The sequence below is a fragment of the Pimephales promelas genome, chromosome 14, assembly GCF_988280905.1.
Source record: "Pimephales promelas chromosome 14, fPimPro1.hap1.1, whole genome shotgun sequence".
NCBI lineage: Eukaryota > Metazoa > Chordata > Actinopteri > Cypriniformes > Leuciscidae > Pimephales > Pimephales promelas.
The window spans coordinates 11,310,212-11,323,264 of NC_142782.1; the positions used below are offsets into that span (position 1 = coordinate 11,310,212).

Sequence of the window (13,053 nt, forward strand, 5' to 3'; positions counted from 1 at the left end):
GCAATCGTAATAAGATATTATGCTGGAGAAAGTGTATGAAGAAAAATGTAAAAAAAAAAAAAAAAAATTCTAAATGAGCATAGACTCTACTGCCTGGTTCGTTTTATGTTAAAACATCTTTAGAACAAATAATAATGAGAAACCCTCCTTGTAAATCCTTGTCTCGTCTATAACAGAAAAAATAAATGAATGGAATTTTCGTGACGTTATATTTCATAATCCTACTGTAATAACACAGGTGGTATAATGTAAGTTTATCCCAATCTCTTCAGCAACTGTGTTATAATGAGACAGAGCACAGTTGCTCACAAAAACACAAATTCCCATGAAGTTCATATACATTAAAATAATGCAGTACAAAACAAACACTGTTAAATGCAAAACAAAACTGAAAGTGTACATAACTGAAAAAAGAAACGATTTAAAAAAATAACATAAATAATATATGTTTCCATTACACAGTTTTTTATTGTCTTTTGTACGTTGAAATTAGCTCAATATTTTATAATATAATATTTGAATTATACATTGAAAACAGTTTGACATTGCAATGACAGCGAACAACACACGTTAAATATTAAAGGCTATTCTTGATTAGCCTAAGTAAACTTCCAAAAAAGTTCGATTTGATAGACTTCGAGACGTTTAGAACAATTCTAATAACTCTCCATAAACAGTATGGATATTTCACATTCACATCATTAGTCTTGCAGTGTGTGTTATCATTATCAGACTCATTAGTGCGCGCGCTGCTCTTTGCCTCTGATTGGTACAGATGAATAGGACTAAACGCATATGAAGTCAGACCCTCCCCCTATTTACCCCTTATTCGTCCTAATGTCAGTGTCATCATAATAAAACGCAACTAGCGGGGGGTCTGGACCTCTGCCATTCTTACAAAAGCGTCGCGGATCTTCTGCGAGTCAAAGCCGAGTGCGCGCATCCTCCGGGAGAACTTCTCGCGCTCAGAGAGGAAGCAGGTGTCGCGCGCGCGTGCGGAGTATCATTCAGAGAGGTAACTTTCAAAACGGTCCCGTTTTCTCTGACACAGCTTTGGCTTTGCCTTAACCCTGTGGATTTTGACTTTTAAACTCTTTCCGTGACTATCGTGTTATAAAGCAGATGTAAACATTCAAAACAAACAGATGAAGTAAATCAAAGCAATAGCATGTTGAATGCCTTTCTATTTTAATTGAAATGGACGATATGCTGGCTCGCTTCTGAGTGTTATTGCACAGTTTTTAAAAAGCCATGCCTCGGCCAGGCAAAAACTCCTACAGTGACCAGAAGCCCCCGTACTCGTACATCTCTCTGACTGCCATGGCCATCCAGAGCTCCTCGGAGAAGATGCTCCCCCTCAGCGACATCTACAAATTCATCATGGACCGCTTCCCGTATTACCGCGAGAACACTCAGCGCTGGCAGAACTCGCTCCGGCACAACCTTTCCTTCAACGACTGCTTCATCAAGATCCCCCGGCGCCCCGACCAACCGGGCAAGGGCAGTTTCTGGGCCTTGCATCCAGACTGTGGAGACATGTTCGAGAACGGCAGCTTCCTCCGCCGCCGCAAGCGTTTCAAGCTCCTGCGGGTGGAGCATTCGGCTTGCAAGAGTGGCCCCGTGCTGCACTCCTACCACTCTCACCATTCCCAGCACCCCTTGCACCAATCCCACCACCATTCAAGCAAGCTGGGCGTGGGACATCCGGAGTACCTGGGCACCATGGGCCGCCTCTCTCACTTCCAGAGCTACACGCTTGGCGGCGGGCAGAGCGGCGGCTTCAAGCACCCGTTCGCCATCGAGAGCCTCATTGGCAGAGACTATAAAGGAGTGATGGCCAGTGGGTTGCCCATCGCGTCGGTCATGCATCACCTCGGCTATCCCGTGCCCGTGGGCGGCATGGTCAACTCCGTGTGGCCGCACGTCGGCATGCTGTCCGAGCCGGTGTCGTCAGACTACCCACCGTTCAGTGTGGCGGTGAAGGGGCTGTACCATCACCACCCGGGAAGCCAGAGCATGCCCGCCGTGCCGGTGCCCATCAAACCCACGCCAACCCTGGGCACGGTCCCGTCCTTGACTGGCATGACGCAGGGAGTAACGCAGCTGTGCCCGAGAAGCGCATCACTGATGGAGAGAGACCCAACAACTCTCGTTGAGGAAAAAAGCGGGTCTCTCCATCATGCTCTCCTGCAGTCCTGAGCCAAAAAAAAAGGACCGGTGGGTACGTAGAGCGTGCTTTTGGGGACGGCTGTGGACTGATTTGAGATGCCAAGCCATTTTCCAGAAGATCTGCACTGTCCTTTTAAAAAGTGTTAAGTAAGCTTTTATGGCTGTGTATTTCAGGCTATAGTTTATGCAGAATGCAGGTTGTCATATGCGGCTCTGCGCTTTTCTGCTTTGTTGAATGATGAGGTATGTGTACATGTTTGAACTTCTTTTAAAAACTGTGTGCTGTACAAAGGACTGTATAAACCGCTATAAGGAAAACCATGTATCTGATGTACATTTTTTTAAACATGTACAAATTGAAGCCTTATAAACATTAAAGATACACAGACTGTAAAATGAATTTAAAAATGTTGTGTTTGCACACGACTACGGCTTGCATGCTTGTGTGACACTGGTAAAAACAGTGTAGAGGATTTCTGTCTGAGAGAGAGAGAGTCGTGAAAAAAACCCAAAGTGAATTTTGCTAAATTATTGTATTTGTGTAAAATAGAAAATACATTTACGTTATAATGTTCTTATGTATTATCATAAATGTTATACATGTAAATATGTGTAGAATATAATCAATTTCAGCATTTGAATTGCACTCGTGGTATTTACTAACACAACATCTTAATTTTTTATGAAAATATAACAATCAAATAGACAGTTATAGTCAACAAAAGCAAGTGTGCTGTTTTCAGGTGGCATATGAGATAAAAAAAAAAAACAGTAGAATTGTTTAAGATTTGTAAATGAAGTATTTTTAGAGTAAAATCATACTTCAATCCAGTTTCTGTGCAGTGGAATGTCTTTTTTTCTGTGACTTTTTCTCATTTAGTTCTCCAAGCTGTATTTACTCTTATATTTATATATCTTGTGTAAAATTAAAGACATATTAGCTACGCATATGTGTAAGGTAGTAGCTAATATATAACATTCTTTAAAATATACTAAAATGAATGTATGTGTGCATTGATTTTGTTTAAAACATGAATAGGAAATAGTTTTTATATTTTTTTAGTATAATATTTATTTGGTGCTTTTACACAATATTGTGTTCTACTTTGTGAATTCTTTCACCAAATCCACATTTTGAATGGTGAATCCTGACAGACAGTTGAACATCCACAAGCATAAAGAGCTTAATAGTAATGGATTCGCTTCCTCGCCATTTTCGAACATTAAGACAATTGTTGCTCCAAGGCACAGAGACGAAAGTGTCTATTTGCCAAACTACAGAAAACATGGTGCCGTCCAGCAGAGAAGCATTTTCCTCATAATCCATCCTGATGTTAGTCCTGTGTTCACATGTCTGATCTTCTTTTGGAGTCAATTCATTCGCTGAGATCAGTTTTTTTTATCCAAATTTGGCCCCCCACAATTGCACTGTAAAATATATGTTATGACAACATATGTTTTAACATTGCTTTAACTCATCGAAATAATTCAAGCCATTTTCAACTTTTTTCTATGGTCGATTTAATATAATTTAAGTTGAAATGACCTTAAAAATTTAAGGCTGCAACTTTTTCACAGTAAAGAATACTTAACCTGATATTAAAAAAGTAAATCGTGTGCAGAAATGTTTGCGCAATATTCCTGCATTTAAAGTATCAAACATTAATCTAAAATGAGAGATTTTTAGAGAACAAAAAGTTAAATTAAGTCGAATTAAAATAGTTTCATGATTTGTAATCACATTTTTTCTTTTCTCAAATCAACTTAGATAATTTATGTAGTTCAGATAACAGAATATTTTGAGTTCCTGATGATTAAACTAATCTTCATTGTATTAACTCAATTTTTCCATTTCAATCAACTTAAAATTTTAAGGAAACCGGGTTACTTGTTTTTTTTTAAGTTAAACCAACAATATATTTTTACAGTGTATGAACTTTCGAGAAGCAAACATTTGTTTTGTGTTCTAGCAAAATTCCATTTCAGTCTGTTCATGTAACCGTGGCCCGTTTTTTGATTGCCTGACACACATTACATTACATTTCGTGAAAATAACATTGATACACTGACCACGAACTAGGATGACCATAGATTTTCTTTGCCGAAAGGTTATTCTATGTGTGTGTGTGAGTGTCTGTGCTTCACATTAAGCGCCGGAGGAGACGGCCCCAGGACTTCAAAAGCAGGCGTTTGATAAAGTTGTTTTGTCCTGCTCGTCTTGACATAAATTTCACCTTTGAAGTTGAGAAGCTGGTCCTCTTCACAACACAAAAGCTGCCAGTTGGGAGGCCATTTAGAGTGTCACTGTTTAGCATGGCAAAGGCTCCTTTATACGTCTTCATACGCGCGCTGCGGCACACACTCGCACCAGGAGTGAGCTGAACCTGCCCTCTGAACAAATAAGATGCACAAGTGGCATCTGATGTGAAAACTACACCCACATCATATCTAGTCAATGAAAATGATCCCATCTTGCGCTTGCTTTCCTCTCTCTTCATTACTCTCTGGATGCATTAGTCTGACAGTTGACATCTGAATTTCTTGGCATCTTAAAAGACATCAAATTCATCTTTTCCCATAAGCAGCAGTGTAAATTTCAAACAAAATGGGACATTTTGCATATGTAAGCGCCTGTTGAAAATCTAATTCAGTGCACAAGAAAATCCTCCCGTTTAAAGCAAATATGTGAACATTTCTTATCGCAATTTTGATTGTGCTGACTTTTTCGATGAAAAAGATATGCAGATTTTTTTTTTTCAACTCTCGAGTCTTTAATATGGATTATATGGAAAGTATGATGAATAGGAATGAGGTCATCGTGAAGTTGCTGGTCTGCGGCTTGTTGAGGAGCAGAATTTGATATGAGGTATTATTGTTAATTACTCTGACTTCAACAGGGGTGGAGGTGACACATTCATGCCCGTCTTAATGACTGCAAAGACCTAGCCTTCATAATGAACCGCTTAATTCATGAAGCTGCCCGGCAACCGCACAGCAACTTAGTACAACTGTATTATTCTTTGTAAATGATAGCCACAAATCAAGTGTGGATTGATAATATTATAATTGATATATTTTCTTAAATTTCTCTTAACACATAATTGAACTGACAGATTCAGTGTTTAATCTGTCTGTCTCTAGAAATCTTTATATTAGGGGATTTGTTTTTACTGCTTTAGTGTGAAGGCTGTTCGTTCACATTTAGACATAGTGATGAACAGATAACACACACCGTTAAATTTACACTGTTTGGAGTCAGGAAGATTACGAATAAATCAGCAAAATATGATCAAAAGTGACAGTAAGCACCAGTGTGGGTAATGTATTACAAGTTACGTAATCAGATTACTTTTTTCAAGTAACAAGTAAAAGTAACAAGTTAGGTTTTCAACAAAATATATAATAAGTTTTTTTTCCCTGTTTATTGACTGACAGCTCTCCTGTCCTCACGTTGAGAGACATTGTAAGTGCAGAGGCGTTGTGTGTAAACATGATGGTTATTGTAGTTCTGCTAATGTGAACATGGATTTCTTCTCACTTGGACAAAAACGGATTCAGTATTCCTCAAAATGAATAAAATCTGTGAAATACAAACTCAGAATATTGCGCAAACCTGCAATCTATAAATATGTTAAAATACACAAATATACTTGATGTATTTAATCTCACAGGTTAGTCAAAAGTATCGTACACTGTAAAAAATGATTTTTTGGTTAAGTAAATACTAGTGAAAAAACCCAATGTAATTTACTTGAAAAAAGTTAGTTCAGGCAAGAATTAAAAAAACTAAGTAAATTCCATATCAGTACTTATTTCAAGCGAGTATAAATGAAAGTGTAATATCAACTCAATAAAATTAAGTAAAAATTACCCAACTTTTCTGATACTGGGGTTCCCATCATGCACTGGACCTTGAATAATTAATGAGGTTCATTTTTCACTGGTTTCCAGCTGTATTTACACTGTTTTATCATTGATTTTTGTTTTCAGTATTAGTAAATTGCCATTTTGTGACATTTCGAGTAAATTTTTTGCTTAAAACGACACATTCAAACACAAAAACGATCCATCAAATGTTACCACCATTGTGTATTGTCTACCAAGTATTGAGGTGTTTGCATTCACATAAGGCTTAAAGTCTGACATGATGTATATATAAATTACTTAGATGATCTAAGTAAAGAACATACTATAAATGACTAATAAAATTCAAGATAATTGTTTTAGTGAAGTGTAATACAAAGGCAAAGGAAATCGGTATTAATCAACCTTTTACAAGCCGAGTTAAAATTACTTATTTTTTGTAAAGTTTACTTAATTCCACATTCCAAGTAAATTTAACTTAAAGATTTCTAATTAAAGCTACTGATAAATATGTTTAGGTTTTTACTTGGCAAATCTTTGTAAATTTACTAGCATTTTCTGAGTGAGATTGTTTAGCAAGGTTTTTTCAAGTAAATCCTACTCCAAATTTTTTTACAGTGTAGGTTACTTTCCATGAAAAGTAACTAAGTAATGCAATTAGTTACTTTGTGAGGGAGTACGCCAATATTGTAACGCATTACTTTTAAAAGTAACTTTCCCCAACATTGGTAAAGTCATTTATAATGTTACAAAATAAATTGACTTTATTCATCAAAGAATCCTGCATTTTTTTTGTATAAAAATATATCATGGTTTCCTTAAAAATATTAAGCGGCACAACTGTTTTTAAAGCATTATAAGAAATGTGCTAGCACCAAATCAGCATATTGGCATATTAACCAGCAGCCATATCACCCTGTAGCCAAGACTGGTTGTCCACTGAAGCCAAGCAGGGCTGAGTCTGGTTAGTACCTGGATGGGAGACCTTCTGAGAAAACCAGGTTGCTGCTGGAAGAGGTGTTAGTGAGGCCAGTTGGGGGCGTTCACCCTGTGGTCTGTGAGGGTCCTAACCCCCCAGTATAGTGACTAGGACATTATACTGTCAAAGAGCACCGTCCTTCAGATCCTTCAGGTCTTGACTGTACGTGATCATTAAAAAATCTTCAGGATGTCCTTCGAAAAAGAGTAGGGTGTAACCCCGGCATCCTGGCCAAATTTGCCCCTTTGTCTCTGTCCATCATGGCCTCCTAATCATCCCCATACTCATTGGCTTCATCACTGTCTCCTCTCCACCAGTAAGCTGGTGTGTGGTGAGCGTTCTGGCGCAATATGGCTGCCGTCGCATCACCCAAGTGGATGCTGCACACTGGTGGTGGTTGAGGAGATTCCCCCCCCTTCCATGTAAAGCGCTTTGAGATACCCAGAAAAGTATATAAATGTTACAAGGATCCTGTGACACTGAAGACTGGAGTAATCCCATGGAAACGTTCTCAGAAGTTTGGCTAATGTTTTGCAAGGTTCTCTCAGAGTTATGAAAAAAATGTTCTTCCAGTAAAATTAATTGAATGTTTGTACTCAGTCTTTAATAACATTTTCTTTAACAAAAACGTTATTTATACATGACAAGTTTTTTTTTTGTTGCACGTTTGTCCATTTTTTACTTACCGCGTTTTAAAAATGTTCAGCATAAAAAAGCTATGCTCCTACAATGTTTGCCAAATCTTAAATTGGAACGTTCCCTTAATATTTTATTAACCTTTGCATAAACACGAAAAAAAAGTTTTTTTTTTAAAAATAAGAACATTTAAAATAATGTTTTCATTACTTAAAGGGTTAGTTCACCCAAAAATGAAAATTCTGTCAGTATTTACTCACCCTCATGTTGTTCCAAACCTCTATGTGTTTATTTGTTCTGCTGAACACAAAGGAAGATATTTGGAAGAATGTTTTAATCAAACAGATCTCATTCCCCATTGACCACCATAGTAGGAAAAAATACATGGTAGTCAATGGGGATTGAGATCCGTTTGATTCAATTTGACATCACAAAATTACTTTTTAAAATATATATTTTTTTCAAATTGTAATAATTCACGATATAACTGTTTTTACTGGGGTTTTTTCCCCTTGTTGAGCATACTCTAAGTGACCTTTCAAAAACAAAACAATCTTACCAATCCCACACTTTTGAATAGTACTTGTTTTAACATTTTTATTTTTGCTAAATCAAACAAATTTCAACGTTTACTTTTATTATATTGACCGTCTTGGCAACTTTTGTCTAATGTCTTCATCCTTTATTTTTGGTTCATTTCAGATAACTTTATTTAGATGTACTTGCTTTTTTATATTTATTTTCATTTTTAGAATGATTATTTTTCATTTTTAAACTAATAAACAGTGAGCGTAATGAATTGACAATGGTGTGTGTTAGGTCGGAATAGATCTGCTACGCTGATGCTGCTTTTATTTCTACTGCTGCTGTTGGTTATTGCTGGATGGTTATTGGTTATTATAAGTACGGGACTTGCTACTGCCAATACATACATGACACACTGCTGTCAGCAAGTAAGACATACTGCTGCTGTACAATATAGAGTGCCTTGTGCGCCAGAGAAACAAGCGCGCAGCCATCTTTAGAATATTGTCTTTGAACTTCCGCTTTTGCGGTCGCTCTGTATATTTCTATGGCATTGCTGCATGTCAAAGAGTAATTCGCTGGTAAAGTGGATTTACTTATTGTAAAGTTAAGGTGGAGGGTTTCTGAATGCGAGCTGCACTGCTAAGGCAAATACTACCGATGTATTTGAAGGTTGAGCACGCAAGCTCATCGGCTACTGATAAAGCAGGAACCAATCAGCTGTGCCCTATTGATAATGATGTGATTACAAGCATAAAGGTTGATGACCTATAGACCATTTCACAAGATGTAAACAAGACAGGTCCAGAAGCACTTCCTGTTTCAGTTTGTAACCGTTTTCTTTATTTCACATGTAAAGAAAACATCTTAAAGATGTTTGTTTAACTTTTTGATTCAGTTTTAAATGTTCTGTTGGTTGTATTTTATCTCAGCTTTTATGTAGTGTTAAAAAACTGAAACAGGAAGTGCTTCTGGACCAGTGTTGTTTACATCTTGTGAAATGGTCTATTTGCCTGTGCAGGCCATAGAGTTTCATGACAGAACATTGTATTTATTGTGTGTTTCCCCCTCAAATTTCAACCATCCCTTAGTTTGAGACATCATTATACAGTATCTGCAACCAACAATATTACTACTAATTTTGTTTTAAAGGGGTCATCGGTTGCAAAATTCACTTTTATATGGTGTTTGCACATAAATGTGTCACAGTATGTGGACACAACCACCATACAATGACAAGAATCTATTCACTCCTTTTTTTAGCCTCAAAAAGTCTAAACACATAATCAAGCCGTTTGGACTTTTTGAACAGTATGATGTCATATTCCTCATGCTCCGCCCACGACCACTGATGGACTGTCCTGTATTAGCATATCTCCGCCCTCTGGCATTTCTATACTGTCCACCAAGGCAACACGTGTCTTGTTTGATACACCCCACAAAAGAGAGGGGTGGGGTGAGCAGTTGCTCATTATCATTTAAAGAGACATGCACCGTGAAAAGAGCTGTTTCAGAGGAGAGGTGATGTTTTACACAACCATTGAGGAATTTTTACCAAAGTATGTTGCAAACTTTACTTGAAGACCCTAAAAGAATCACACATGAGCATCCGATGACCCCTTTAACACAAACTGACATGTTGACCACAATGAAGTAGTAAAAATGACAGGTATTCAGATTTAGAAACTTTCTTCAAGTATCTGGAAGTGATCATCTTAAAGACATTATGCGGTAGTTTCTTGTTCTCCATGCTTTTAATTCATGGCAGCTTTCAGGTGCTGGAGTTCAACGAAATCACATTGATTTGTTTCTTTCAGGGCTGAGCTTCATTACTTGGCATGTGCCTTCTGCCTTTCCCCTTCAACACACCTCGAGCCATAAGTCACCGACTCATAATAAAAAGCTCATCTGCCATGCATTAACAAAAGATGAGTAGAGGTCACCAGAGCTGTAGTGCTGATCACTAAATCTCTCTCTTTCTTAGTGATTCACGAAGAAAAGACAGCCACGTTTGGACTGCCCTCTGGGCTAATTGAAATGGTTGGAGGTTGTCCTTTTAACAAGGATTGTTAGATGCAGCCAAGTCTCGTGTTAATGGTGCTCAATATAGCAGATTGTCTGGGGCTTGACTACTTCCTCTGATTACTTCCATGAATTCTGAAGGCATAGTGTCAGTGTTTTTAAGGCCTTTATGAAGTTTTTAGGTTTTTCACAACTTTCAGCTGTCTTAAAGAACTGTACTGGGGAGACAGGAACTAGTTGTCTCACTACAGTAGCCTAATTTTGAAAAAAAAAATGTTACTACAGTAAATATTTTTAAAAAGGGACATATCATGAAAATCTGACTTTTTCCGTGTGCTATAATCGGGGCAATGGTGCATCTACCAACCCAGAAAACGTGAAAAGTAACAACTTAGTTTTGGTAAAAACCTCTTTCTCTGCAAGCATGTCAAAAAATAAGCCAAATAAGATTTTGCTCCCCTTCTGATGTATAAGGGCATCTTATTATAATATTACCGCCCCTTAATCTATACGTTTCCACCCATGGCGCTGTCATTTGGTTTCGCAAGCGACAACTGTGTAACCACTTCGAACACAATGGCAAATATTGGAGCAAATCATGCACTGTTCTGTCGTCGGCTGCACAGACGAATAACACTATTACCAAAAAATGTCACAGCTGTCTATATATAAAGACCCCTGGGAACTGTCAACGTGTGTAAAAGTTAAACATGGCAGTACATGCAAGTCGATCAGAATGAATCAATGTAACTACAACTAGGACATTGCTTTTTTGCTCTCACCCAAAAAGGGGCAAATTTGACTAACTAAAATAAATCTTGGGGGTATTTTGAGCTGAAATTTCAGATACATTCTGGGGACACCATGTTTTTGACATTTTTTAATGATTTTTTTATTGGTATTGCTTTTTTAATTAATTCATTTTAAAAGTTATTGTTGTTATCAATTCTGTATAGACACGCTCAATAGGCTATATGCACGCATAAGTTCCGCATTTGACGCAAGGATGCTCTTCAGTCTCTGGTTGGGGGGGATTAAAGCGGAGGATAACCGAGAAAAAACGGGATTATGGCAGAGCCTTCAAAATACTGTCCTCCCGTCTTTCAAACGAAACTTTAATACGTTTAGATGTAATTTTATATATAGTTATGTTTATTTAATTTAATTTTAAAAAGAAGCATAAACACAACGAGGGGTGTCTGTTTTATCTGTTTTTGTGACTAACGTTTCTTTAGTATAAGGAGTATAAAATTCAATATAAATTCTCGGTATTACATTGGACTCTACGATCGGCGGAAGTTATCGAGCATCCTTAAACCTTCACCGGAAATACCGCCATGAATACACATTCCATTAAACAACCTATAAAAGGCCTTTAAAATCAATATATATAACGACACACACACACACATTTTGAACAATAACTACTTTAATTAATAAGCAGAAAATTATAAAGCCAAATTATGTATCATTGATAAATCATATTTTGTAGCGTTTAAAACATGCCTAGCCTGACATTTATGAAAAATATCTTTATGCACACAGTTTAACATTTTAGTTAACATCTGCCTTCAATTTTTCACTGACTTTTTGTCTAAATGTTTGTCAGTGTGGTTTTATTCTTTTGATTTAGCAACAGCAAAAATATGATGATTTTATAATTTTGTTACCTTTCACAAAAAAAAGAGAGAATTTAAACTAAATGTTTGAAAACACAAAAACCACCACTAGAAAACATACATTTATGAATTAATTGGACTTTTGTCTCAAAACCTCATAGTTCCTGAGATTATAAACCTTGTGACATGATGACAACCTGCCCCGGTCTCCCTTGACTGCTTGCAGTGTGGTCTTCAAGTTTACCATTTGTAACCAAACGATAAACCTGAAAAAAACTCCTTTGGTACAACAATTATATTTATAAAGTAAATATTTTTTTTCTTTATTTGAAAAAGTACAATTTATTTGTTTCAGTACTTAACAACTATCTGTAGTATATAAACCAATAGAAGTCTATGTGATGTCTCCGTTTAGATAGCTAAGTGAACGTGTTCATGTGTGTGTGTCCATGCGTGCAGTCTCATTTTTGTTCCAGTGTCTGATGAGTGTTCAGAGATGCACACACTGCTCATTTAGAGTTAATTGGCTGTTGACAGCAGTTAAAGGAAAGGTCCTGTGCTGCCTCCCTGCACATTTATCTTTCTATTAGAGCAGGCACTTGGGTTTTTATTGGACCAATTAAGACTCTCTTTCTATCTGCTTAACACTGGCCTTACAACATGTGCACTCCTGCAACGTGTTTGTGTGTGAGAGAGGAAACGAAAGTTCATACACGGTACACCTTTGTAATAATCATCTCAATTAGTCAAACACTTTGGCCTCTGTTAACTGGTTTTCATTCTCCTTCCTGTAAAGATCGCACTCAGAGTGCTTGAGGAAGTCAAAGCTGAGATGTGACACAGAAACCCACACTCGCCCTCTTGTGTTCAGAGATTGTATTCAGTAAATGAATAAGGGCAAATTGTCACATTGATAAAAAGAAAGCCATGAAATAACAAAATACATATTACACACACATATATATATATATATATATATATATATATATTAGTATGTAATGTAATCATTTTCTGACAAAGTATAATAAAAATACTGACATTCAAATCGGGGTCAAACAGGTTCCGAGTGTGACAACATGCCCCACCAAGGTCATTTACACTTTCCGTTTGTTACGAACTAACAATATTATTCAATAAGAGTGGAGTATCCAGATCGGAATCATTCATCGGTGAGTGAATCTATGAATGTGACAGACATCTGATGAATAAACCAGTGTTGTTGTTATCTAAAACGTTTAC

The 13,053-nt window shown here is 37.0% G+C and overlaps 1 protein-coding gene across 1 annotated transcript; it reads left to right on the top strand.

Moving 5' to 3' along the window:
- The first annotated feature begins 875 nt into the window (after positions 1–875).
- On the top strand, positions 876–3,000 carry foxb2 (forkhead box B2). The gene has a single exon (XM_039669737.2). It carries the CDS (start codon positions 1,252–1,254, stop codon positions 2,197–2,199), a length of 948 nt encoding a protein of 315 aa, XP_039525671.2. The 5' UTR covers positions 876–1,251; the 3' UTR covers positions 2,200–3,000.
- Positions 3,001–13,053: the final 10,053 nt, after the last annotated feature.

Bases quoted from the DNA above. Each gene is read 5' to 3' on its own strand.
- foxb2 (XM_039669737.2), top strand. From the start codon at position 1,252: ATGCCTCGGCCAGGCAAAAACTCCTACAGTGACCAGAAGCCCCCGTAC.